This window comes from Sorex fumeus, unplaced genomic scaffold (assembly GCF_029834395.1).
Source record: "Sorex fumeus unplaced genomic scaffold, SorFum_2.1 ptg000008l, whole genome shotgun sequence".
Taxonomy (NCBI): domain Eukaryota; kingdom Metazoa; phylum Chordata; class Mammalia; order Eulipotyphla; family Soricidae; genus Sorex; species Sorex fumeus.
Window position 1 is genome coordinate 30,024,267 of NW_026606065.1, and position 26,465 is coordinate 30,050,731.

Consider the following 26,465-nt stretch of genomic DNA (forward strand, 5'->3'; position numbering starts at 1 on the left):
TCCTTGTTCAGTCCGCTTTATTTCGGGGAGCAATCTACCGGCTCACTCTCTAATAGAAGGCACTGCCCCCTGCAGGGACGACCAGCATCCAGGGAATGAGCCAGCAAGTGTCGGGACACTCTCCCTTCACCAGTCCCTGCTACGTTCCTACAAAACTAACAAAGTTGTTTGGCCAAATCTCTAACTTCCTAAAAAAAAAAAAAAAGCTTCTGTACAAATGAATCTAGATACAGTGATGTACATTACACAGACCCCCCCGGAGCTTTTCATCAATACGGGCACCCCCCCCCCCTCAGCCCACCCCATCCACGGCCCCTGCAGAGCCAGGCCTGGCAGGGGTGCGGGTGGTTGGGTCTTACTTACACTTGTAGAACCTGGCAGCCACGTAGCCTGCAGGTGTGCCCAGCAGCACCCAGAGGACCACAGCGCAGGTCATCAGAGCACCTCGGTTGGCAGGGGACAGGAACCCCAAGCATGCGAAGACTGAAAGACAGAAGTCAGACAGACATGGGGACGGGCTTGACACAGAGGCACTTCCCTTTGCTCCACGAGAAATAAGCGCGTCCGAAGACACGCGTCCCCTCTCCCCACGCGGTCACCCAGACTCAGACCGGACGGCCTCGGGGGACCCCGTCACCAGCTGTCAGCAGCTCTGAGCTAGGGCACAGCCATCCCAGCCCGGGGCCTGCAACAATCCGGCCTGGCTTCTCACTCTGGCTTCTCGACGAGTGCCTCAGAGAGCAGGTTTCTACCCTGTCCTTCCCTTCCTTACAAATCTTCATGTCATCCTTGAGCAGGGGCACCCAATTCTTCTCTGGCGTTCCATTTTTATTTTGTTTGCTTCTTTTTGTTTTGTTTTGTTGGATTTCAGGCCACGCTCAGGGGTGACTCCTGGCTCTGCACTTAGGAATTACTCCTGGCAGTGCTCGGGGGACCTACGGGGTGCTGGGGATCAAGCCCCGGTCAGCCGTGTGCAAGGCCAGTGCCCTTCCCTATGTGCTGTCGCTCCGACCTCTGCTGTTCCAACTCTGGTGTGCGTGCCACTGAGCTGTGCCTGCCCGTCACATTTCCCCACACTCACACAGAGTCACGAAAGTCATGATGAGAATCTGCGTCCCTGACCCCAGGAAGACGGAGAGCAGCATCCCTTTCCTGGGCGGACGGAAGATGTCGCCGTGGACGAGCTTCCAGCCAAACTCCTCCTGGGCATCTTCCTGCGAAGCAAAGGGGATCGCTGAAAGTCATGCGGGATCACCAAGACAGACAGACAGAGAGACAGACAGCTTGTTCACTTTTGACAACAAGGGTGCTTTCAAATGTTAAAAGACCAAAGCACAGCGGGTTGGGCGTCTGCATCCCCAGCATCCCATATAGTCCTCAAAGCACCGTCAGGAATAACTCCTGAGTGCAGAGCCAGGAGTCACCCCGGAGCATCCCTGGGTATGACCCCCCCCCCGCAAAAAAAAAAATAAATAAATGTGATTAAAAAAATACTTAAAAGGAAGAAAGAAAAGAGAATGTGAATCCAAGACAGCTTTTGAGATGCCAACTCTAACTCGGGCTCTTTAGACTTTATCCAGACAAAGAGTCAAGGCAGGGAGAGCACAGCAGGGAGGAGGGCGCTTGCCCTGCGCACTGCTGACTTGAGTTCGATCCCTGGCTCCCCCTATGATCCCCGGAGCGCACCCCCCACCCCACCCCCGGAGTGATCCCTGATCACAGAGCCAGGAGTCACTAACCTCTGAGCATCACTGGGTGTGGCCCCAAAACCCAAATCAAAAAAACAAGCAAGGCAGTTGGAAGAACAAGCCCGCCGAGCACTCACTGTGGAGTCCATCTGGTTGTATCTGGCGATGTCCTTGTGCAGCGTCCGCAGCATGATCATGGCCACCATGCCCGACAGGAAGAGGACAATGACCAGGGAATTCATGATGCTGTAGAGACACACAACCCAGGGCTTATCTGTAGCTTGATTCTTCAAGAGGAAACTCTTTAAGAATAAGATTTCTGGGGCTGGAGCGACAGCATAGCAGGTAGGGCATTTGCCTTGCACATGGCCATCCCGGGTTCAATTCCCAGTATCCATCTCATAGGGTCCCCCAAGCACCCCCAGGAGTAATACCTGAGTGCATGAACCAGGAGTAACTCCTGTGCATCGCTGGGTATGACCCAAAAAGCAAAAAAAAACCCAACAACAACAACAAAAAAAAACCAAAAACCAAAACAAAAAAACCAATTTCCCTAGAAATCAATAAACTGACGGTGCATAATCACCTATTTAAAACCAACAGAGACAAAAGGACTGTCCACTGAGTAACGTGAAGAGAGCATCAGTGGGGACCGGGCATGGGGATCAGTGGCAGAGTGCAGACCCCGCTCGGGCGAGACCCTGGGCTACACCCCCCAGTACCACACACAGAACCACTCTCATGTAAACCAAAACACGTGACCCACACTGAGCAAGGTTCAGTGAATTGTGTTCTGCCGAATCTCAAGTGCACACATGACTTCACTGACTGAATATGCAGCTCTGGGGTCTATCCAGGGTCAACATTATTATTTTTTGTTTTGGGGCCACATCCAGTAATACTTAGGGGTTAGCCCTGGTGGTACAAAGACTCTATGTGTGCTGGGGGTCAAACCTGAGGCGGCTGCATGCAAGGCAAACACCCGGCCCCCGACCCATGGTCAATATCCCTAAACAGCCACGACTCCCAAGGCAGCGCACCCCAGACGGCATGGGCTGCGCGAGCCCTGAGTGAGTCTACCGAGCACACTTCACTCAGCAAAATAACCGGGAGTTCAGGAAGCACAGGCACATGGGACGCCTGTATTCGTTGAGAATCGCCTCCCCAAGCCAGGTGATGGTGATGGACGAACAAAGGAGGAATGGCGAAATGGAAGAACAGGGCCCCCAGGCTGACTGGCAGTCAGGGGCCATTTATTTCTCCTCCTCTCCTTCTTACAGTCTCATCCTCTTACAGGTGGTCTTCCTGTGTCTATACAAAAGGACATTGCTAGGGGCCAGAGCGATAGTAGAGGGGAAGACGTCTGCCTTGCACGCTGCCAACACAGGTTCGATTCCCAGCATCGCTTATGGTCCCCCGAGCACCGCCCAGAGGAATTCCTGAGTGCAGAGCCAGGTAAAACGCCTGAGCATTGCTGGGTGTGACCCAAAAGGGCAAATAAATAAAAAGTAATTCTGGAAAAAAAAAAAGACATTGCTAAACCATATAAAGAACATAAAGGAAGAGAAAGGCAATATAGGATGATTAGTGCCTGATGAAACTGGGTGTGTCTTAGGAACACTGTTACGGGAGTAACTCAATAAACCCAAATTCCCTGGGGGAGGAGCAAGGACAAACCAATGTTATGTAACAAGTGACACATGTCACAGGCATTGATGGCCAAGAGGGAAAGGAACGTGCCAGCGCGGTGGCCAGTATCTTGAAAGGGAAGCTTTGAGTCAGCCCCGGCGGCTGACCAGGATTCCCGTGAGGCAGAGAGAAGATGCCTCTTCTCCCTCTCTGGCTCCCAGTCACCCGAGGCAGGCACCACAAGCCAAAGCCAGGAGCCAAGTTCGCCTGACTCAAGGCATCGACTGGGCAGAGAGAGGCTAAGCAGGAGGGACCTGTCCTCTTACCTGAACCACTGGATGTGGGTATGCGGCATGGACTCCAGGATGTAGTCCCACCGCGACGCCCATCTGATGTTCTTATCTTCCTGGAAGGGCGAGAAACACAAACTAAGCAAGACTCTTCAACTAGGCACATTCGGCATCCCAGAATTTCCACATAGAACCTGACCTTCAAGCACCGATAAAAGCAATTTTCTTTTTTCTTTGTGTGTGTGTGGGGGGTAACCCACTCCTAGCTCTGCATTCAGGAATTACTCCTGGTGGTGCTTGGGGCACCATATGGGATGCCAGGGATTGAACCCGGGTCACCCACGTGCAAGGCAAAAAAAAAGCCTTCCCGCTGTACTATTCCCCCCTCAATAAAGGCAGTTTTCAATCATCCTAAATTCATTAGTCCTGAAATACAAGAAGTTTAGATTTATGCAAGTCCCAAGAAAAATCAGGATGAAACGGAGTAGGCAAGTGAAAAAAAAAAAAAAGTAAAGAATTTCTGAAAGTACTAATACTTGTTATTTTTGTTTGTTTGTTCTTGGGCTGACCCAGGTTCAATTCCTCCGCCCCTCTCAGACAGCCCGGCAAGCTACCGAGATTATTCGCCCTCATGGCAAAGCCTGGCAAGTTTCCTGTGATGTATTCGATATGCCAAACATGGCAACAACAAGTCTCACAATTTGTTGTGAGACGTTACTGGTGCCCACTCGAGCAAATCGATGAACAACGGGAGAACAGTGCTACGGTGCAGTGTTCTTGGGCCACCCCTGGCAATGCTCGGGGCTTACTCCTGGTTCTGCTCTCAGGAATCACTCGGGGGACCCTATGAGGGTGCTGGGGAGTGAAGCAGCAGGGGCCATGTGCAAGGCAAGTGCCCCACCTGCTGTGCCATCTCTCCAGCTCCAATATTTGGATTTTTAAAATAGTTTTGCTTTAAATTATAACATAAATTAAAAAAAAAATCCAAATAGAAAATCAGTGAGTGGAATCATTTGCTTTACTCTCGTGACGTCTCTCTATCAAAGGAGACACCCAGCCGGGCCAGCGGGCCAGCACCAGGCTCTGGGAGCTGCCACCCACCCTCAGCTCACAGCAGCTGGGAAGGAGGTTTCTCTGCTTGCTGCCCACGGCCCTCAGAAGTACTCGTGCCTGGAGTGCAATCACCTCCATCCACCACGCGTGGCTCTCCAAACAGTTACAACAATGAGGAGGAAGCTCCCTCAGAGTTCAGAAAAGGCACCTTCATTTTCCGCCTAAGAAAGTCCCTGAAGAAAACCCTCCAATTTCGGTAGGAACCACTGCAAATCACTGGTCACACGGAAACGCTCCAGTTAATTCATACTTGAGTGCTGATTTAAAAAACAGTGGTGCTCATTGCCTCTTTTGCAAACCACAACACCCAAAAGGAGAGAGAGAACAAAAGGGAATGCCCTGCCACAGAGGCAGGGTGGGATGGGGAGGATGGGGGGTGGGAGGGATACTGGGATCCGTGGTGGTGGGAAATGGGCACTGGTGGAGGGATGGGTATTTGATCACTGTATAATTGAAACCCAAGCACAAAAATTTGTAAGTCTACAACTGTACCTCATGGTGTCTAATAAAAATTAAAAAAAAATAAATAAAAAACAGTGGTGGGGCCTAGAGTGATAAGACAGTGGGTTGGGTACTTGTCTTACGAGTAGCCAACCCTGGTCCTATCCCTGGCATCACATATGGTCCCCTGCACACCACCAGAATAATCCCTGAGCACTGCTGGGGTTGCCCCAAAACAAACCAATAAAAAAACCTAAAAAAAACAACCTGGTATCGGGGCTGGAGCGAAAGCACAGCGGGTAGGGCATTTGCCTTGCATGCGGCCGACCTGGGTTCGATCCCCGGCATCCCATATGGTCCCCCGAACACTGCCAAGAGTAATTCCTGAGTGCAGAACCAGGAGTAACCCCTGAGCATCGCTGGGAGTGACCCAAAAAGAAAAAAGAAAAACAACAAAACCTGGTGTCTTCCCCAGAGACTGTTTTTTTTTTTTTTGATGATGATTTGTTTTGTTTTGTTTTTGGGGGAAGGGGAGGGCCCCACACCCAGTGATGCTCAGGGGTTACTCCAGGCGGACCACATGGGGAGCCAGGGAGGGGATCAAACCCAGGTAAGGTAAATGCCCTCACCGCTGTGCTATCACTCTGGCCTGAGGCACTGAGTCTCCTGACCCTGACCTTTTCATACCCTGTCCTCTATGCAGCTGACACTGAGTCAGGCTTCATTTTCCCAACGTCTCACATTCCATTCCCTGAAGTTTGGAGTGTGATTTATGTTACCTGGTACATATCGACAGATCAGTCCCCAAACTAGGTCCTTAAAAAACGTGGGGGTGGGGGCCCGGAGCAACAGTATAGTGGGGAGAGCGCTTGCCCTGCACGCAGCCGATCTGGGTTCAATCCCTGGTGTCCCACATGGTCCCGTGAGCTCTGCCAGGAGTGATTCCTGAGTGCAGAGACAAGACTAACTCCTGAACATCGCTGAGTGTGACCCAAAAAGCAAAACAAAACAAAAAAGTGTATGAGTTTGGGGCAAGAGTGATAGTATGAGCGAAAGGGTGCTTGCTCTGCACACAGCCAACCAGGGTTTGATCCTCGGCCTCCCTGAGCTGACCAGGAGCGATCCCTGAGTGCAGAGCAAGGAGTAAGCCCTGAACACTGCTGGGTGTGGCCCAAAAAAGCCAAACAAATGAAAAGTGCACCTGTTTGATAAGCTCAGTCATCGCTGCTTTTAATTAGCTGCAGTACATGGGCTTGAAGGCGCTTTCTAAGTTCTGCTCACCTGGAAGCTGACAGAGTATGTGTAGGCGATCTTGATCTCGCCAGAAGCCTTGTTGCTTATATCCATGGGGGGTCCGGTGCAGTCGGGCTTATCGACGTGGGTGTGTTTGTAGCTGTGGGGACAAACATTCCGCAAGAGGTTGATAAGGGGCACTTTCTAAATGTGGGAGCCAGAAAAGGTCAGAGAGTCTCTATGCCTCTCGCCACAGGGCTGGGAGTCAAAAGCAAAACCTCACAGGACACCCAAGGGACAGGTAACACATTCCTTAAAAAATTACGAACTCAGTTACTGTGCAGGGGCACAACATTATCACTCGAAATTAGAAACACACTTCTCAGATGCACCGCACCTGAGATGCATTGAAGAATCTACAAATACACTGAGGGCGCCAAGTGGACTGTCCTCTGAGGGCATGGGGCACTCCTGCATGAACGGGTCTCTTAAAGGCCCGAGAGGAGCCCCCGGGCTGGACAAGACATGACCGGCAGATCAGCTGCCAACGGCTGGCCACATGCTGGCACTGAGCCCTTCCGCTGGACAGAGGAGGGACAGCACTGACCAGCTTCCCGGGCCCCTGTGAGGCCCAGCGGCCTTCCGGGCTCAGGGAGAACGCTGGTCCCGGGGGACTGGCTGAGTGGAAGGCCGGGCTGGAGAGGAAAAGGACCATCTGCAGTTTCACCCGCCCATACTCGGGTGAAGCCTTAGTGACACCCACCCTGAGAAACCAGCACACAGTGCTACGGAGAGAGGGAAAGTCCCCACGGGCCCACCACCCCTTCCACGGCGCCGTCCCTGTCGTCCCTGTGCATGGGCTTACCTTTTGGGTTCAAGCTTTGCAGCCACGAGTCTTGCCCCCATGGACCCAGTCTCAACAACGTGGTAGTGGATTTTGATGTCAACATGGTTGAAGATGTAGAAAGTATCTCTCTCATGGAATTCAGACTGAGGGACAGGAGGGAAGCGAGTGTTACAACGTGTCCAAACAGAGACCTTTCAAATGAGCGCCGGGAGGGGCGTGGCCAAGCCAGGCTCTGGGCACTGCACCTAGGGAGTGACCCTCGAGCCGAGGCAAGCGGAAGACCTGGGCACCGCCAGCTCTGACCCTCAGACCCTCAAAAATGAAACAGTAATAATTTTAAGAGAATTGAAAAAATGAAATTTTGAAAAAGAACTTTTCGGAGTCACAAAAATTTGGAAAATTCAACCTGAGACAAAATTTTAGTCTTTCCCCAGAAACAAACTTTTAAGTTTTGGGTTTATTTATTTATCTATTTTTATTTTAGTTTTTGGCTTGACGTGCTCAAGGTTTTATTCCTGGCTCTGCACTCAGGAATTTCTCCTCACAGTGGAGACCTTCTCGGGATGCCAGGGATGAAACTCGGTTGGGCGCGTGCCAGGCAAGCTCCTTACCACTGTGCTCTCTCTCCAGGGCCTAAGATTCAGGCTTAAGTTACTAATAAGTCAAAAATTAATTGACTTATTAATTACACTCTCAAATGTAATTTTTTATTCTGATATAAGAATACCTCTAATATTTTCCAGTTCTTCACAGAACACAAACTAAACCTTCGAATCTTGCACGTTACGGGCATGGGGACATGGCCTGGCAGTAAAGTATGTGCCGTGAGTATGCAGGAGCTAGGTTAGATCTCCAGCACGAATGTCCATGTTAGGAGCATGCTAAACTTTTGCGTGCTTGAGTAACGTTCCTGAAAGTTCAAAACTTCAGATGAAATCATAATTCCAAATTATTCAAAGGCGTTTGGCCTCTACTCTCACGAAAGCCGACTTCCTGGGCTAGCCTCAAACTAGATCACACGCATGTAGAGAGGGTTACGGGTCAGGGAGACTCCTGGGGGCTACAGAGATCTTGCCCTTCGCATTTAGGAGGGCCAACCCCGGGGGCCACATGGGATGGTGAGTGACCCAGCACCCAGCTGGGTATGTTCCCCCACCAAAGAGAGAGCTGAGTCTATTCAAAACAGGCTGATTTAATCACAAAACGTTACTGTAATAATATAACCCAAACAACTGTGATCGCCTCCAGTAGGCGTGTGTACAACTGAGTTACCGCTATGGCCCAGCGTCTTGATGTCTCACAGGTGTGTGAGCTCCTTCTAGCACTCCACGAGCTATATGTACATCTCAAGACTTGATCTGTGAATCCACGTTTTAGTACAGAACAGAGTCCCACCTAGTAGCATCATGCTCAACATGTGATAGACATACTCAGTAAACACAGGACTAAGTTTGAAAAATTTTAGTTCTAGAGTTAAACTTACAGATTGATAATCTGGTTTAATTGGCAACCTCAGTCATTTTACTTTAAAACATCTGCACGTACCCATTACATGATTATAATGAAAAACTGATAAATGACTAATCAGTCGGGCCCTTGAACCCCCCACGCAGGATTTTTAAAAGCCTCATAAACGCTCACACAAACTTACATTAATGACGCAGGCATCCTTGGCATGGCCTTTGTCCGTGATGTAGCAGCCAATCGGGAACCCGGGGTTGCAGAACTTCTGACCGTCCTCAACATCATAGCACCATGTCACGGGCATGTTATCCACAATCCTTCATGCAAAAACAGAGTGAGAAATCACCCACTGCGACTGAGAATCATCACTCAAATCTGTTAGCAGTTGTTTCACTTGGGGCGCCCCAGAGGGGGGCAGGTGAGACCCCTCCCCACCCCAAAGGACCCAGTCCCAGCAGCCAAAAACCTCCAGAACTCAAATGCCACCCTGTTCATGGCCGCTCTCCACACACTCAGGCCCAACCTCACCCATGACTGAACCTTTCCCTGGACACTTCATAAGCCACACCCAACCCATAATCCAAGATGGGGTTCAAAGCACATTCGATGGGGTTCAAAGTAGGAGGTAACCAATCTTAGAGGGAAATATATTATTTCGGTTCTGCCTTGGGGCAGGGATTGGGATTTGGGATAGAAACACCCGAAATGTGGTGGGAAATTGTAATGGTTGTGGGATTGGTGTTTTTTTTTTTTTCGGGGGAGAATTGGTGTTTGAGTATTAAATGTAATCAAATACTGTGAACTACTTTATAAAAAAAAATTTTTAAAATATCTGTTAGCACTTGGTGAAATTCCAACATTTATAAATGCCTTAAGATGCTCAAACTACCGAGAAATATATTTCCTGAGAAACAGCACTACGTCCAAATCTGGTAAAGTTTTTTGAAAATTAAAGTGTCTTTAAAGCTCTAAATGCATGCAGGGAAGTTGTTTTATCAACTAACTTATGGCAACTGTTAATTTAATGGTGTTGTTAGGCACCTGAGCACGAATCCCCGACAGCAGGGCGCTCCGAGTCGAAACAGCAATTTCAATCCTTCCTTTGAAGGCTGATAAAACAGTATGAGGGGGGATGTTTAACAACCATAATATTCTCTATTAAAACTGTGTCTCAATGCCTCTTTTGCAGACCACAACACCCAAAAGGAGAGAGAGAACAAAAGGGAATGCCCTGCCACAGAGGCAGGGTGGGAAGGGGGGTATGGGGGGGATATTATCCATGGTGGTGGAAAATGGGCACTGGTGGAGGGATGGGTATTTGATCATTGTATGACCGAAACCCAAGCACAAAGATTTGTAAATCTACAGCTGTACCTCATGGTGCTTCACTAATAAAAAAAAAAATTAAAATTAAAAAAAAAAACCTGTGTATCTGCCACATCTAGAACAACAATTCCCCCAAATTTACAGCGAAAAAGCATCTTTTATTTTTACAACACGGGTGAGGGCACAGAGTCGGGGTCCGCAGCAGTGGGCGGGCCGGTGTGGGCCTGAGCAAGGGGCCGGCCCGGGACCACCGCATCAGACGACACCCCAGGCTGTGTTTTATTTGTTAATTAATCTATGCCTCAGGAAGTAAAATTATGGCTCTCTATGTACCCAATGTGAACATTAATGGCCCAATAAAACAGGCCTCGTCACATTTAAATGCCATTTAATAGTACCCAATATGCCCAGTGTCAGAAACAGCTTCACTATTAAAAGTTGCTTATTACTCTAAGCAGCAGGCTAGCAGTCCCCACGAAAAGACTACAGAATATGAGAAGCACCCGAGTAATGCTCTGCCAAATAAATAATTCAGATTTCTAGCGGCCTGAAGAGTTAGTTAATTGCTTTAATATTTCAGAAAGAGAATAAAGTTCAATTAATCTACCAGTGGCATATTAATTATAGCATCTCATGCTATCTAGATCAGGGAAAGTACTACATAAAAATCATTACACTAGTTATAAAAAAAAGCAATTAGTGGCAATTTAGGTATCTTAAAAAGCCTGCATCCTGGTTTATACAATCTATATATTTTTCCTGGTAATAGGAAGAACATTAAAAACTGTCACAACACAGAAAGTACAGGGACTACAGGGCTTGTTTCGCACGTGGCTCAGCAGGGTTCGATCCCCACCACCACCAGCCCACCAGGAATGACCCTTGGGTCCTGCCTGGAGGGATCCCTGAGCACAGTGCCAGGAGTCAGCCTTGAGCACTGCTGGATGGGGCCCAGCCCCACACCCCCATGAGTACTTTGGGCAGGAAGTGGGGGGCGGGGAGCTGTGAGGCACCATGGCGGTGGTAAGGGGAGATAACTGAGTACTCCAAGACCATAAATGCCAACACTATTGTGAACACATTACCTTAGCTACAATAAATGAAAAACAGAAAGCCACCACAAGCTCTTAGAAATAAAAGGAAGAAAATGGGAAGAATATTGTTTTCAATTATTACCATGCTGTGAGAACAGTATTTATTTGAATTACCTCCTTAAAATATTTTAAAATCGCATTTTCAATATGAGGGAACAAAAAGGGACATTGAGAAAGGTTTCAGGCCTAATGGCTGGTCGAAACCCTGCACTGAGGTCTCCTTCCTACCAATTACCTCTTCTTCCCCTAACTCCATTTGCAACACTTGTTTCAATAAATTTTACTTGCTAATAACTCATTTCCCAAATCAATTCCCAGTTTCTGATCAGAACAAAACAGCCCATATGGTCACAATTACACTCAGAAAACTACACCCTAAAGCAAAGAAACTTGACACTTACGTTATTGCATATAATTTTAACATATGTAAACTCTGAATCTTCCATTACGGTTTTGAATTTTCCACTCCCCTCTGATAGCTCTCTGGATTCTGGAATTCAGTTCTCATTAGACTTAAAATATCTTCAAAGGTCCCTTTCTGTCCAATCAACTAGTTCTATGATACTAACAGAATGTAAGAACTCTAATAATGAGTGACATAAAATCTACTTTTATCAATAAACTGTCACCAAGATTTGGGAATTTAGGTAAGGAGAGTATAATCACCACAAACCATGCAGTTGAAGAAAAGAGCACTCTGGTACTAGTATTAAAACATTTGTCCAAAACAAAAAAAAAGATAAAAAAAAATAATAATGGGGCCAGAGTAATAGTACAGCGGGGAGTGCGCTCGCCTTGCACACAGCCGAGCTGGGTTCTATCCCAGCACCCCATGGGGTCCCCCAAGCACTGCCAGAAGTGAGTCCTGAGTGCAAAGTCAGGAGTAAGTCTGAGCATCACCAAGTGTGGCCTCAAAATAAACAAAACCAAAAACCTATCAGTATCAATACTGCAAATCACAATGTCCAAAAGGGGAAACAGAGAGAGAGAGAGAGAGAGAGAGAGAGAGAGAGAGAGAGAGAGAAGAGAAAAGCACCTGCCATAGAGGGAGGCAGGGGGTGGAGGGGGTGGGTGATGGGAGGGAACCTGGGGACTCTGGTGCTGGAAATGTACACTCACTAGTGGAGGGATGGGTGTTGGAACACTGTGACTGAAACCCAATCGTGAATAAGGGTCTATCTCACAGTGATTCAATTAAAAAGTTAAAAAAAAAAAAACTTCAAAAAAAAAAAAAAAGAGACAACCCCATCAGTCTCAAGATTCACAAAGCAGCTGGGGAGGGTCAGGCAAGAGAACACAGCAAGGCGCTTGCCTCACATGCGGCCGACCGAGGTTCAATCCTCAGCACCGCAGAGGGTCCCTGAGCCCCGGAGTCAGGAGGAAGCTCTGAGCATTGCAGGGTGTGGGCCAAAACCAAAACTGAATTGTTAGAGCACAGGTTAAGAAAAAGTAAGCCATTCACAGTGAAATTTCCTAAGAGAACATTAGACGTCTAAAAGTCTTTTCCTGATATCTACAGGTTCATGATTACCTGAAAATTAACGGGTCTATAACTTATGTTTAAGGTCAAGTTACATAAGTTTTCTGAAATAAGTCAAGGACAGAAATATACCCAACTAATATTTCGAATAAATGCATCAATGTGAATCAACATTTTCCAAACATATAGTGGGCTGACTTTAGAGCCTGGATATTTTGCTTGCAGAACCAGGATGGAATCGTAAGCTTTTATGATTCTGCTATAAAATTATTATTTATCAGCAATTTTCCAGTTAATTTTCTATATATAAGAGTTGAAGTTTGCAACTGGTAACACTTATCACAAACTGCTTAGTGCAACGTGGACAATGAACTTTCAAAACACTGGAAGAGAACTCCCATGGAACTCAGTGATATCAATTCTTGGCATCTATCTCCAAAACACAGAAACATTCATTCTAAAGGGCATGTGCCACCCTATACTCATCACGATTTAGTACAGTAGCCCAGACATGGAAACAACCCAAATGCCCAACTAAGCATGTAAGGATCAAGAAGCTGTGGTATATATACACAGTGGAATACTATGCAGCTCTAAGAAGGAATAAAGTCATGCAATTTGCCATGACAGGGATGGAACTAGAGGCATTAATGCTGAGTGAGGTCAGACAGAGGAAAGGGACAGATACACAATGACCTCACTTATCTGTGGCACTTAAAGATACACAGCAAGGTCACACAACAGGCCAAAGGCGATGTAATCCAAAGCTATCTCAGGGTGGGAAAGAGAGGGAGGGGGAGAGAGGAGAGTGGAAGGGAAAGAGAGAGGGAGGGAGAGGGGGAGGGGGAGAGGGGAGGGAGAGAGAAGGGGAGAGGGGGAGAGAGAGAAGGGGAAAGGGACTTTGGAATCCTTTCGGGAGGTAGTGGGTACTCTGGTGGTAAGTATGGTGGATATATACACAGAAACCATCATTAAGAATCATTAAGAATGTTATAAATCATTAAGAATGTTGTAAAAGGGTGCTGGAGTGATAGCACAGTAGGTAGGGCATTTGCCTTGCACGCGGCCAACCCGGGTTCGATTCCCAGCATCCCATATGGTCCCCTGAGCACCGCCAGGAGTAACTCCTGAATACAGAACCAGAAGTAACCCCTGTGCAACACCAGGTGTGACCCAAAAAAGCAAAAAAAAAAAAATGTTGTAAATCACAGTATTATGATTACAGTACTGTAAATCACAGAACCTCAATTTTAGATATTAAAAGACATTTAAAAACTCATCTTTTTTTGGGTTTATTTTTGTTTTGGGGCCATACCCAGTAATATTCAGGTATTAGGCCCAGATTTGCACTCAGGAATCACCTGGGGGACCATGTGGGATGCGAGATCAAGGGCAGGTCTGTTGCATGCAAGGCAAACACCTTACACCCAGTGTATCATTCTGGCCCAAACTGTTATCAGTTTGTAGAATGAAAAATGGGAAGAGCAAAATATTTCTATTTGTATATATGTAAATTTTCAGTTTTGAACTTCTGTATGATTGTCTGTATTATACATGCATTATGGTATGGTTACAAGCTGTTCAGACAGATACAGTTTGATTCTTTTCCCTGCCAAAAACAAACAGAAGAACCCCAAATTATTTGCTAACTCTTACTATGTCAAATTAATTTTCTTCTTATTATGCAACACTATGAAGGACTGTGAGCTGTCTGCTCAGCACGTCCGAGGCAAGTACAGGATATGAGCCACTGTGGTCAAAATGACCCGGGAGTAACAGCGGCCATTGGGAAATGTGGGCTTGGAGACCCTTTTTAGATTCTGTGTTGATGGTTCTTATTATGACATCTTATTATCTCACTCCTACTTTGGACAAACTGGCAGGCTATCGAATGTAGCCTGCCCACACGGCAGAGTCTGGCAACCTCCCCGTGGCGTACCCAATATGCCAAATACCAGTAACAATGATGGGTCTCATTCTCCTAAAGAGCCTTGAATATAATCTCAGGGCTAGGATGAAGGAGACGTTACTGGGGCCTGCTCGAGGCAATCGACGAATAACAGGATGATTTGTGATTTGTTGATGGTTCTATAACTGTTTAAACTGTTTCTTGATTACAGGACAAACTGGTAAACATTACATCTGCTTAAAACAACAGATTACAACAAAGTGTGCCTGCTGGGAAGAAGATACTACTTATCAAAACATAAACTGTTAAATTCTCTTTTCCCTGGGTTTACAGCTCAAGTGATAAAGTAACAAGACTGTCTGAAAAGGAATACAGGTCCTTGCTCAAGGCATCAACATGCGCCTACTGCCGGGACAGGAGTAGAAGAAGTGACTTTATGTGTGCAAGCAGTACCAGGTATTACAGCAGCCCAAGCCAGATGGAAGATAGGTCAGGTCCTCAGATTGTCAACCTCAGTAATCCTCTACAAGTAAGTTATTGTTTATTCTACTATTTGCAAACAAGGAGAATCCATCAATCCATATTTTGTAGCACGAATGAGGCAGTATGTGCAGTGAGACGCAAATTTCTTCCTGAGAAGGAAAACGCCAGAAACCCGCATCCCCCAGTGGTATATGTACACAGTATATAAGCCCGAAACCCCCTCCCATAACTTACCAGTGGTGCTGGTAGTTGAGCAACATGCTTTTTTTCAGGAATTCCAGCTTCTGTTTGTCGTCAGCTTTCTCGGTATGGTACGTTTTTGTACACACAAGCTTACAGGTCTCTTTTTTATTAAATATAAACTGCATAAAAATCAAGTGAAAAAGCAAATTAAGGAAGAAAGAAAAAAAAATCCAGGTCCTTCAAATTATATGCATTGGTCTCATTAGCTGCTTTAGTACATTAATACTAATCATCTTTAAGTTCCTCATCATGGATTTACATTTCAGTCTTCTTGATTCTCTACAACCCTTAAATCATTAAGTTTTTTTTTTTTTTAATGGGTAACAGATCATTTGACTACAGATCACTTCAACAGCATCGACCGGGGAATCACCCGCCTTTTAACATCAATGAGAGTGAAGAGTGGGAGAGAGCCCCCCACCCTGTAGAGCCGACAGGGAGTCCAGTGACTATCCAGGAAAGGGGCGCTTCTGCCCACGTGCTCCTCACTGGAGAGCTCCAGGGCAGACCAGATTGTGACGGGGTAAGAAAGTCAAGTCTGGATGTTTGACACCAGGGCCCAGGGATTCTTCTCACTCACATTCGGAGAGACTGTCAATTTTCAGGCTCCCGTTTATTTATAAGCTGAGACAAAAGGTAGAGTTGAAACCTCACAGAACAAATGTAAAAGACAGGGTGTCCCAACTTGGAGCACAGGACTTAAAAGTTCATGTGTGTAAAATGTGATCTGAAACATACTCTATGATGAAGATTTACTAAATTTAGGGCCCATTTAGAGTTGAGCTTTAAAACTCTATTTTCCTAGTTTTTGGTATCCTGAACTAATTACATACTTCACAACTGGATGGTTTTTAAAATTAAACTCTAGTTAGAAGCAAACTACAATCTGTGTCTACTTCACTTCCAGGCATTCATTCTATGGAATATAATTTGTTACAAGCCCTAAGCCCACTGCAGAGCATTCGCTGACTTGGGGAGGGTTGGGGTCCCTCCCGCTGCCCCACATTGAGCTCAGTCTGGTCACACCGCCACCTCTCTGCACACAGCAATGTTTATGCCATCTTAGAACATTTTGACCTTACGAATTAAAGCGTGCAAAATGAGGAGGTAAGTTCCCCAGTATTCCGAATGGTCCCCCAAGCACTGCTAGGAGTGATCCCTGGCCATAGTCAGGAGTAAGCCTTACGCAAGCTGGGTGTGACCCCAATCCTTATAACAATAATAATAATCTGTCACACTTAAACACAAGGGAGAAGCTATCTGATTATGCCCGGCTGCACCCGCTCCCCTCAGCCCAAAGGCCTTCAGATCCTTCTGCACCAGCGACTCAAGCCCATGACACCTTCAAGTTCTCGGGGGAAAATTTTATTTTGAATTTACTGTCACCTGAAGGGTAGAAAGTCTCAAATTAAAAGTATGTTAAGAGTACACCTGTCGGGGCTGGACCAATTGATAGCACAGCGAGGAGGGCGTTTGCCTTGCACGTGGCCGACCCGGGTTTGATTCCCAGCATCCCATATGGTCCCCCGAGCACCGCCAGGAGTAATTCCTGTAATTCCTGAGTGCATGAGCCAGAAGTAACCTCTGCTGTGCATCACTGGGTGTGACCCAAAAAGCAAAAAAAAAAAAAAAAGATTTCCAGTCCTGGGGCGGGGGGGAAGAGTACACTGGAACCTGCGCATTTATGCCTTTGCCCCTGGTGCTGCACGCTGCACAGGGCGGGGGGAGGGGCACTGGAGGGAGGGAAGTGGTCAGTGGGACTAATCGAGGCAGGCAGGAGGGTCTGCCGGGCACATGCCCAGTGCAGGAAGTGCCGAGGGAGAGGGATGGAAGCGGGAGGCAGCTCACTGTGAGGCGTGGGCCAGAGAAGAGCCGAAGGTGGTACCAAGAGGGGGACCTAGGGCTGGGGGGTAAAACTCGGGCCCAGTTAGGGCATTACAGTGAACGTGCTCAAGTGGACAGATGCCTGAGACACAGTTCAAGGGAACCCGCGCAGGGCAAACACACGAAAACACAAATAAGTAGATGGAATGCGACAGCGACGTGCTTGGAGCTGCATGGACCGTCTCGGGAGCGGTCACAGGCGCTGGAGGCAAGGGAGAGGGGCTTTTCATTTTCTCTTCTTCTGTGCCATTTTTTTTTTTTTTACAGAAAGAGACCGCCATTCTTCGCACAGCAGGAAAGGAGATATAAAATGAACAAGGGATGTGCAATGCGGAAGAACAAAAGGCTTCAGAGATCAGGGACGTGCAAGGGACAGGCTGGGGGTGGGGCAGACACACACTGACGAGGGTACTGCGTATTGTGCTGTTTGGCTGAAATGACGTCCAGAAAAATGAATCAAAAAGACGCTCCAAATATACTTTCGATGGCCAAAATAGAAAGGTAATGTCCCCTAGGCCCCAGGGGCATCCAAATAGTGCATTTGCTACTAGAGAAAAAAAAAAATCTGTAACTACCTCCCTCAAGGGAATGGGAGCCGAGGGCGAGACAGGGGAGCCAGGCTGTCCCAGGCCCCTCAGTAAGGCGGTGTGGCCAGGTCAGTGTCCTTTTGGTCACTACCTTAGTGACTTACTGGATTTAAAACAGTTTAGGACTGACTGATCCAGGACATATTGTAAGGTGGGGAGGGATCCTTCTAAATTCTAACTTATAAGAATTCCTGGATGCATAAGAGAAATGAATTCCTTCTCAGCGGTGAGAATTAAGTTATCTCAGGCTTTTTTGTTAGAGAGAGAGAGAGAGAGAGGGGAGAGAGAGGGAGAGACAGAGAGAGACAGACAGCCAAGAAACTGAGTACAAACCTTATATGGCGATGGTTCAATTCTTTCTCCAAATAATACCTGGCCCAGATTTTCAGATGGGCGTTTTCCTTCTGACGCTTGGCAAAAATCAAACCTGAGGGAGGAGAACGTGAGTTTGCAAACATCAGCAGAACCAGCAGAGCATCAAACCTCTTTACCCTGAGGGCAGAGCGGGTACCGAACTGCTCCAGCCGTGCCAGTCTAAATTCCATACACCTCGTCCCAAAATAACAGTGCCTGGAAATTAGTTTTTCATTGGTTTGTGAAGTTTACAATTTATCTTTGCCGCATTATGATTTTTTAACTGTTTCGGTGCTGTGCACTGTACCCAGCATCATGACAGGCCCGCGGTGTCCTCACCCCTGAGCTGTCCGGACAGCGGGACTCACTGTCCAGCCCAGCAATCCAATTTTTATGTTATTTTTTTGAGCAAAGCCTGCACAACCCAGTTTCACTTGCTCGAGTTCTCTACGCCGAATATTTACTTGGGACATCATGGAGAGCTGCCAGGTCTCCCCCTTCACTTACCCAAGTTGCCACCACTATTGGTGAGGTCCCACCTCACCTCGGCAGGCGGACCCCAAGAACGAGGAACTGTGGAAATGCCCTGAAGCGTCTCTGTGCAAAAAGGTTGTAGGGTTCAAACCACAGTTCAGTCTCATTTGTGTCAGCTTGGTGGCCCAGGGGTCAAGGCTGCATGGCTGTCAGAGGGCACACATACACACACACACACACACGGCTGAACACCACACACAGCTGCACACACACTGCACACACTCTATACCACACACCTCTCACACCCCTCACACACATACCACACAACCCTCACACATGTGCACACGGACCCCACACATAGCCCACACGCACACCCTGATCTCATGCCTGCAGGAGCAGATACATTAGAGTCTATTTTTTGACTTTTGGGCCATACTGAGCGGGAGGGGGGGTGGCAAGTAGGATGCAAGGGATCGAACCCAGGTCAGTCACATGCAAGGCAAACGCTCCCCCCGCTGTACTATCTCTCCGGCCCTGGAATCTATTAAACAAGAGAAAAGGGCACCTGGGGTGGAGACGCTGGCCAGCACTGTGAGGACCACAGATCAGGTTTCTGAGAGGAAGACAAATTTAGGCGATAAAAAACCAAGGCGAGGAGTCAGAGTGATTGACTGTACAGCAGGGAGGGCACTTGCCTTACACGCGGCTGACTCAGGTTTGATCCCCAGCAGCCCACAAGGTCCCCCAAGCCCCGCCAGGAGTGATTCCTGAGGGCAGAACCAGGAGTGACTGCTGGGTGTGACAAAAGAAACGAAAAGACTGAGGTAGCTGTGTAAGAGAGAAACCTTACAGAAAGCGGGATTGGGGTCGGGCAAATCAAACACAAATGTACGACTACTCCGTTCAAACAAAAACGAAAGGGGCTGTACCATAGCGGCTAGAGCGCAAGCATCCAGACCCAGGTTCAGACCAGCTCCACATGGTCCCGAACACCAGGGAGGCAGCCTGAAGGGCCCTCGGACCCAATCACAGGTCTGGTCCGCTGAGAAGCAATGGTGGGCCGAGGGTCTCTCCTACACTGAGGGAGACCCCCCCACGTGCCTCCCCAGCACCCCAAGTGTACAAATGCTACATACACTAGAACATGCAGATTAAAAACGCAGCAGTCTCTGAGGACGGTCTGTGTTCAGTGTGACTTCAAATTATTATTTGCAATGTGTGGGCTTTGGAGAGGCAGAGAGAGCCCGGGGTTAGGATGCTCATCCAGCAGGTAGTCAGCCCTGTTCGATCCCGACGCAAAAAAGTAAAACAGGGGCCAGAGCCACAGTACAGCAGGGACCTTGCACACAGCTAACCTGGTTTTGATCCCCAGCATCCCATAGGGAGTGACTCCTGAGCACAGAGCCAGGAGTAAGCCCTGAACATTGCCCCCAAACAAAAAACGTAGAACAAGATCAGGTTTGGGGATCCTTTCGTGCTCAGGTACAGCCCGAGGTGTTTGGGCTGACTCCGAGGCAAAGCTCAGGGACTGTCCCCCAATGCCCAGGGGGGTGGGGGGTGGGGCCAGAATCAGAGCTGGGTTGGGGCAAGAGAATTGGCACAGCAGGTAGGGCTTCTGCCCTGCACATGGCTGAGCTGAGTTTGATCCCGGCATCCCAGATGGTCTGCTGAGCACCACCAGGAGTGATTCCCAAGCACAGAAATACGAGTTACCCCTGAGCATTGCCAGATGTGACCAAAAACCACCAGGACAAAAAAAAAAAAAATTCAGAGCTGGGAACTAATGCCAGGTCTCCTGCATGTACTTCAGTCCTTTGAGCGGTCTCCCGCGACCCTCAAAATGGGTATTCATCCAGTCACAAGAAAGAAAGATAGCTACTGTTTTAGTTTTCTGCAAAGCAACATAACAAAAGAGAACCTTTTACATGTTAGCTCCATCTTGGGGGGGGAAAAAAGAAAAAAGAGCAAAATAGAAAAGCACTGTACAAAGTGTTTGAGGGGCCAGGGGGATAGCTCAAAGGGCTGGAGGGCACGGCCAAGGTTGTGTCCAGCACCCATGGTCCCTGCCCCGACAGCTGGACTACCCCGGGACCAGTGGGACTGCTGGGAGGCGGCAATCTTCACCACATCCCAGGATGCCCTGAGTCTAAGACAGGGCCCCTGCACTAGCTATGTCCCTCGCCCAAGCCCTGGACATTCGAAAAACAAAAAACCCAAGGGCTGGAGTGACAGCACGGCAGGGAGGGCCATCTGCCTTACACGCGGCCGACTTGTGTTTGATCCCCAACATCCCCTGATTCCCCAAGCACCACCAGGAGTGATTCCTGTGTGCAGAGCCAGCAGTAACCCCAAGCATTGCTGAGGATGGTCCAAAAACAAATAAACAACAACAACAAAAATATAACCTAAAACAACAACCAAAAACAAAAAAAACTGACCCTCTGAAATGTATCGTATGTACTGTAGAGAAAGTTAAGTTTCAACTACAGAAATTGTGATGTCAGACATTTCTCTAGAAACCCCAAGCTGAAAAACTTACGCAGTATATTCGTAAGGAAGAACAGATTCCACGGAGTCAAGCCTGTTCACAAAGAGCTCGATTTCTGCCTGAAAACGAGGAAACAGAGAATTAAAACTCAAGCACCCAGAGAGGGGCATCTCAATGGCACTTCCAGTGGCCCCGCTGGCCACTGGTCACGGGACAGCTTCTGGTACCCACCTACCCTCATCTTCAGAGCAGCGCACATTCCCAACGTGCTCTGAAATGCTTTTAAGTGAAACAAATCTAAAATATTCAGGAAGATACTTTAATCACTTACCACATCAATATGAATGCTTTTTTTTTTTTTGTGGGGGAGGAGCCTCACTGGTGGGGCCAGCCTTCAAACCCAGGGACATTCCTGGCCCTCGACTCTCTTTTAAAATTGGGTTTTGAAGCTCACTATTTCATCCAGCTGTGAATAACTTTTAATTTTTTTAAATTGTTTTGGTTTTGAGGTCACACCCGGCGGCGCTCTGAGATGGGGGATGGCTCCTGGCGGGGCCCAAGGGACCAGCTGGGGTGCCAGGCATCAATCCGGGGCTGGTGTTGGCCATGTGCATGGCAAGCGCCCTCCCTGCTGTACAATCTCTCCAGACCCTGAATCTTATTTTAATAAAACTACCTGGGGGAGTGTGGGATGCCAATGATTGAACTCTGGGCTTGGTACACGCTAGTTACGCATTCTACTCTCAAACTACCATCATCCTCCCAGCAACCAAGAAATCCTGCTGAGTGAGTAGGAAATTTCTAGATCGATGCTCCTAGAAACACTACACCACGGCCATGTGTGCCTGCGAGAAACCGAAAAATGACAACATGGTCTAATTTTAGAATAAAGGCTGCTCTGAGCAACGGAAGAATGCCAGGCCCAGGGCGGGGCACAGCACGCCCCACCCCCATCACAGTCCTTGCATCTCTGACCCAGTTGGGAGCGGCCCCCAGCCCCATGACCACTGCTGGTGGAGCTCAGAATGAAAGTCACGCCGATCAATTGAAACGGACATTGAACGCTCAATGGGCTTCTTAGGAAATCGAGCCAGTTTCAAGTCCACCTTCTGCAAAACCCAACTCCCCCAACACACACACACACACACACACACACACACACACACACAGCCCTCTCCACGGGTGACAGAATTTTTTGGCTGCAGTAACTTGTGCCCTGAAGCACTCGGATGCTACCTCGAGCAACTCACAGTCTGGGGACAAGTCTATGAAAAGCGAACCGGTCCCAGTGGCCACTGGACCTAGCAACGATCAAGCCTCACCTGCCATCTGCATCTCGTACATGAGGTATGAGATGCCAACAGCTATCAACAGCCCCAAATGGAGACAGGATGCTTGATGCATGGCAAACGGATCGACGGCGCTCCTGGGAAACAGACAGGAGAGGACTCTGCCTGGTCGTGGGTTCCTCTCGGCCACTTTCCACTCGGGCAGATTCACATCAGCTTCTCTACCCACAGGACAGAGGGAACAGTGTTGCCTCACGGGGGTACGGGAGACGAATGAGTCAGCAGCTTGATAAAATACTTCCCACAGGGCTGAGTTCTTTCAAATGTTCTATACGTGCTAAATAAAACCCTACAGATTGAATGTGAATGCTATTCCTGCCGTATACTGACATCTAACTGACATGGCGTATTATCAGATTGCTGTACACGATCACCTAGGGCTCAGAATACACAATGGGAGACATCAGTCTTCAGGGAGAGTTCGGAAAACAGAACCACCAACCCCCCAACAGCCCACTCACACGAAGGGACAATTCAATGCCAACAACTGCCTCAGATGCAAAAAAAAAAAAAAAAGTTTTGTAACTGTGTTTGCTTAAAATATTCAAGACTGTCATTGGTCATGTAGCTAGAAATAATGGAACTGACCACCTAAGCAGTATTACAGTGGGCTTGAAAAACAAGAACAAAGAGACACATCACTTTTTTTTTTCCTTTTTGGGTCACACCTGGCGATGCACAGGGGTTACTCCTGGCTCTGCACTCAGGAATTACTCCCAGCGGTGCTCAGGGGACCATATGGGATGCTGGGAATCGAACCTGGGTCGGCTGAGTGCAAGGCAATTGCCCTACCTGCTATGCTATCACTCCAGCCCCAACACATCACTTTTGTAGAAACAAAATTCCTAGCTGATGGCTTCCTCCACCGCCCTCACGTCCCCCGGCCAGGAAGGACAGGCACTGGCCTTTGGACACGTCGTCCACCCGCAGCTGCCAAGACCGCTGGCTTCACAGTTAGTTCTGCCCCACACTTCTCCCGAGGAAGGACTCGGAGCTATTACATCCAACATGACGTCCTGTGCTCCATACTCAAACTCTGCAGTGCCACATTTCCCTCGGAAAGCGCCATCTCCTTTGTCGCCATTCCCCTGTGGTCACTTCTAACCCAACTCGGCACGGAGTGACCACCAATGGGGACTCTGAAGCCCGTTTGTGTCTGGCTGCACATCCTGACTCACGACCAGAAGCTGTGTGGTCTTGGGCAAGCCTCTCTTCCCTAGCCTCAGCTTTCTCATTTCTAGAAGCTTCTGGCAGTTTTGAGAAAATGATGGAACAATAGCACAGTGTGTAGGGTGTTTGCCTTGCATGCAGCCAACATGGCCGACCCGAGTTCAATTCCTTCGCCCCTCTCGGAGAGCCCGGCAAGCTACCGAGAGTATCTCGCCCACACGGCAAAGCCTGGCAAGCTCCCCGTGACGTATTCGATATGCCAAACACAGTAACAAGTGTCACAATGGAGACGTTACTGGGCCCACTCGCACAAATCGATGAACAACGGGAGGACAGTGACAGTGAATGAGAAAAGTGCTAGGCAGAAGAACCACACAGAACTTATCAAAATGCAGCAGCGATCAGTATCTGATGGCACTCTGAGGAGTGACAGTGACGGAAGTACTCTGTCTACAAAGAGTACAAGTACTCTTTCTACGTCAAACACTGCAGCTCCTCGTCACACATACAGCCACAGGTGATCTCAACCGTGGTCAGTGTGACGGAAGAATCTTATTGGACATTTTCACCTTCTAGGAATTCTATTTGAGGGGTCACACCCTGAGGTGTGCAGGGACGGGAAGCAGGCTCACAGCCTCGACAGCGGCCAGGGCCAGCGCCCTAACTGTGTGCCATCTCTCTGGACTGAAAACTTTAATTCTGAATTAAAACATAACAATCAGAGACAGCTACTGGCACCTGCACTTTCCAGCACAAACGTGAGGAAGAGTGAAACGGAGCTTAGTGTGGCTTCTATTCCCTCCTCGATACCGGACTTTCTTCTTTTTAGCCCGCATCTGGTGGTGCTCAGGGACCAAACCAGAGTCCGTCACTTGCAAGGGAAGAGCCCTCCCCACCCGACTGTCTCTGGCAATTTTACTCTGGTCACTACAACCTTTTCTTTACTGGAAAAATGAAGCTAGGGGTGTTAGTCTGCTAACCTTTCCTTGCAGGGCCAGAGAGTAAATAGGTCAGGCACTGCAGGGCACGCGGCCACGGCACTGTCCAGTGAGGGTCAATGGCTCTCTGAAACTTTATTTAAGGGCCCAAACGTAACTTCCCGCTACTTTTCACTCCATAGCTACATCTTTGAACCATTCTTCTTTCTTAGCTCAAAGGCCCTGAATACCTGAGCCGGACTGACTTCTGCTGAGTTCATCTTGGCTTAGGTTTTCTAGGGACTTTTCCGTGATCTTCTTAGATGCACACACCGAAGAACCCCAAATAGGGCACAAGATCCACAGATCTGTGGCCATGTTAAGAACCTGCGGACCTGGACCCAAGGCACATACACTCGGGGCACACGTGCAGCAAGGATTTTAGCATAGCCTGTAAAGGTCCCTCTGAAGTTTGTGGAACACCTTTTGGCTGTAGGATTCCAAGACCGAGGGAAAGCCCTGTTCTCACTCTCTGGTTTCTCTCATATCTCCTTTGAGTCTGGGCCTTTCAAAAAGGGAAGGTCTTAATCTCTCAATCAGCTCTCTCCCGGCCGGCCGGCCAGCCAGCGTCAGCTGCTCCACTCGGAACTGGCCCCTCTCTCATGTCTTTCTTAAAAGATATGGCAGCGCAAATCACAAGCGGAATTCAAGGGCTAGACATCAAAGCCTCACCCATGCCGAGAACGGCAGTTACTTTTCATGAGCCTTCCCGGCCCGAAAGCACAGGTTCTTCAATGCCGTTTTTCCTTCATCTGTCTCCTAACAGCTTTGGAGCACACACCTCAAATAGATTCACTGTTAATTGTTCTTTGATACTTTTAACAATACTTGCTTTACTCAACCATAAATAATTTACTGCTTTCTGCTCTCTCCAGTAATTTTATTTATTGGTTTTTGGGGCACACCTGGCAATATTCAGAGGTTACTCTTGGCTCTGCACTCAGGAATTAGTCCTGGTGGTACTCAGGGGACCATACGGGATGCTGGGGATCAAACCTGGGTCACCCACGTGCCAGGCAAGCACCCTTCCTGTTGTTACTGAAAATACATTTCTTGTTGGCTTTACACTGTCAGACACAGCTGCTAGACCATACGCCCAGCAATAGAACACTGCATTTCTTTGCTAAATGAAGACACCCTACCCCCGAACATCGCCTCCAGTGTTCATCCTGGAATTCTGTCTGCAGGCAGCCTTCTCCTCAAACTGAGTCCTAACCTGTTCCACCTGTAAGCAAACCCACATGGCCAGACATCGATGCAACCTTTTAGAAGAACAATCCTTTAGGATTCTAATCCTTTAGTATGTTCAGTGGCCGGGTTTGAGTTCAGTGGTACAGCATCTGCCTTACATGCGAGGCCATGGCTGCAACCACCCCCCCAGTCCCTGCCAGTTCCTCCCAACCCCCATCACCCTCTTTGGTATATATACCTGGGTATTGAGGAGACTTTGTTTCCATCTATGATCCAGAGGCCCCCTCTTTCTCTTCTTACTTTCTTATCTGGACATGTGTTTTGGTACCCTCTTACACCTGGCATTTACCTATTTTGATCAACCTTTTCTGATCCGGTAAGTGGCTTCAAACATCCTTTCCTGGGACAGCAGAGGATGTGAGGCCCTTGAGTTGCACGTACTCGCTCTAGGCAGATCCCCGGAGTCAGGGAAGGATGCTGGAACAGGCCCTGAGTGCTGCCAGTGTGGCCCAAATGCCTCAGCCCCCAAAAGAAAACTCTGATTCCAAATAGCAAAGGAATGAACAATGCCACCTACAGAGGTTATTTCAGCCTTGCTTTGTGATTTATACTTGTGTCTAGACAAATTTAATCTGTGCCTAAAATCACCAAAGGCTATCAAAAAAAATTTCCAAAATAGCAAAACCCCTGAAGTAATTTTCATAAATCATTCAACTAAAAGCAACATTCACTTGACCACACAGTACACGAG

General features: G+C 48.1%; 1 protein-coding gene across 1 annotated transcript in view; it reads right to left on the bottom strand.

Moving 5' to 3' along the window:
* Positions 1 to 26,465, bottom strand: part of TM9SF2 (transmembrane 9 superfamily member 2) — a 48,202-nt gene that overhangs the window by 12,880 nt on the left and 8,857 nt on the right. The window contains exons 2-11 of the mRNA XM_056109701.1: positions 21,079 to 21,146; positions 18,045 to 18,138; positions 15,232 to 15,359; positions 8,893 to 9,022; positions 7,260 to 7,384; positions 6,443 to 6,554; positions 3,644 to 3,723; positions 1,826 to 1,934; positions 1,082 to 1,214; positions 364 to 483 (exon numbers count right to left, since the gene is read on the bottom strand). Of these exons, the coding sequence (XP_055965676.1) occupies positions 364 to 483; positions 1,082 to 1,214; positions 1,826 to 1,934; positions 3,644 to 3,723; positions 6,443 to 6,554; positions 7,260 to 7,384; positions 8,893 to 9,022; positions 15,232 to 15,359; positions 18,045 to 18,138; positions 21,079 to 21,146 (1,099 nt within the window). The remainder of the gene's footprint in view (positions 1 to 363; positions 484 to 1,081; positions 1,215 to 1,825; positions 1,935 to 3,643; positions 3,724 to 6,442; positions 6,555 to 7,259; positions 7,385 to 8,892; positions 9,023 to 15,231; positions 15,360 to 18,044; positions 18,139 to 21,078; positions 21,147 to 26,465) is intronic.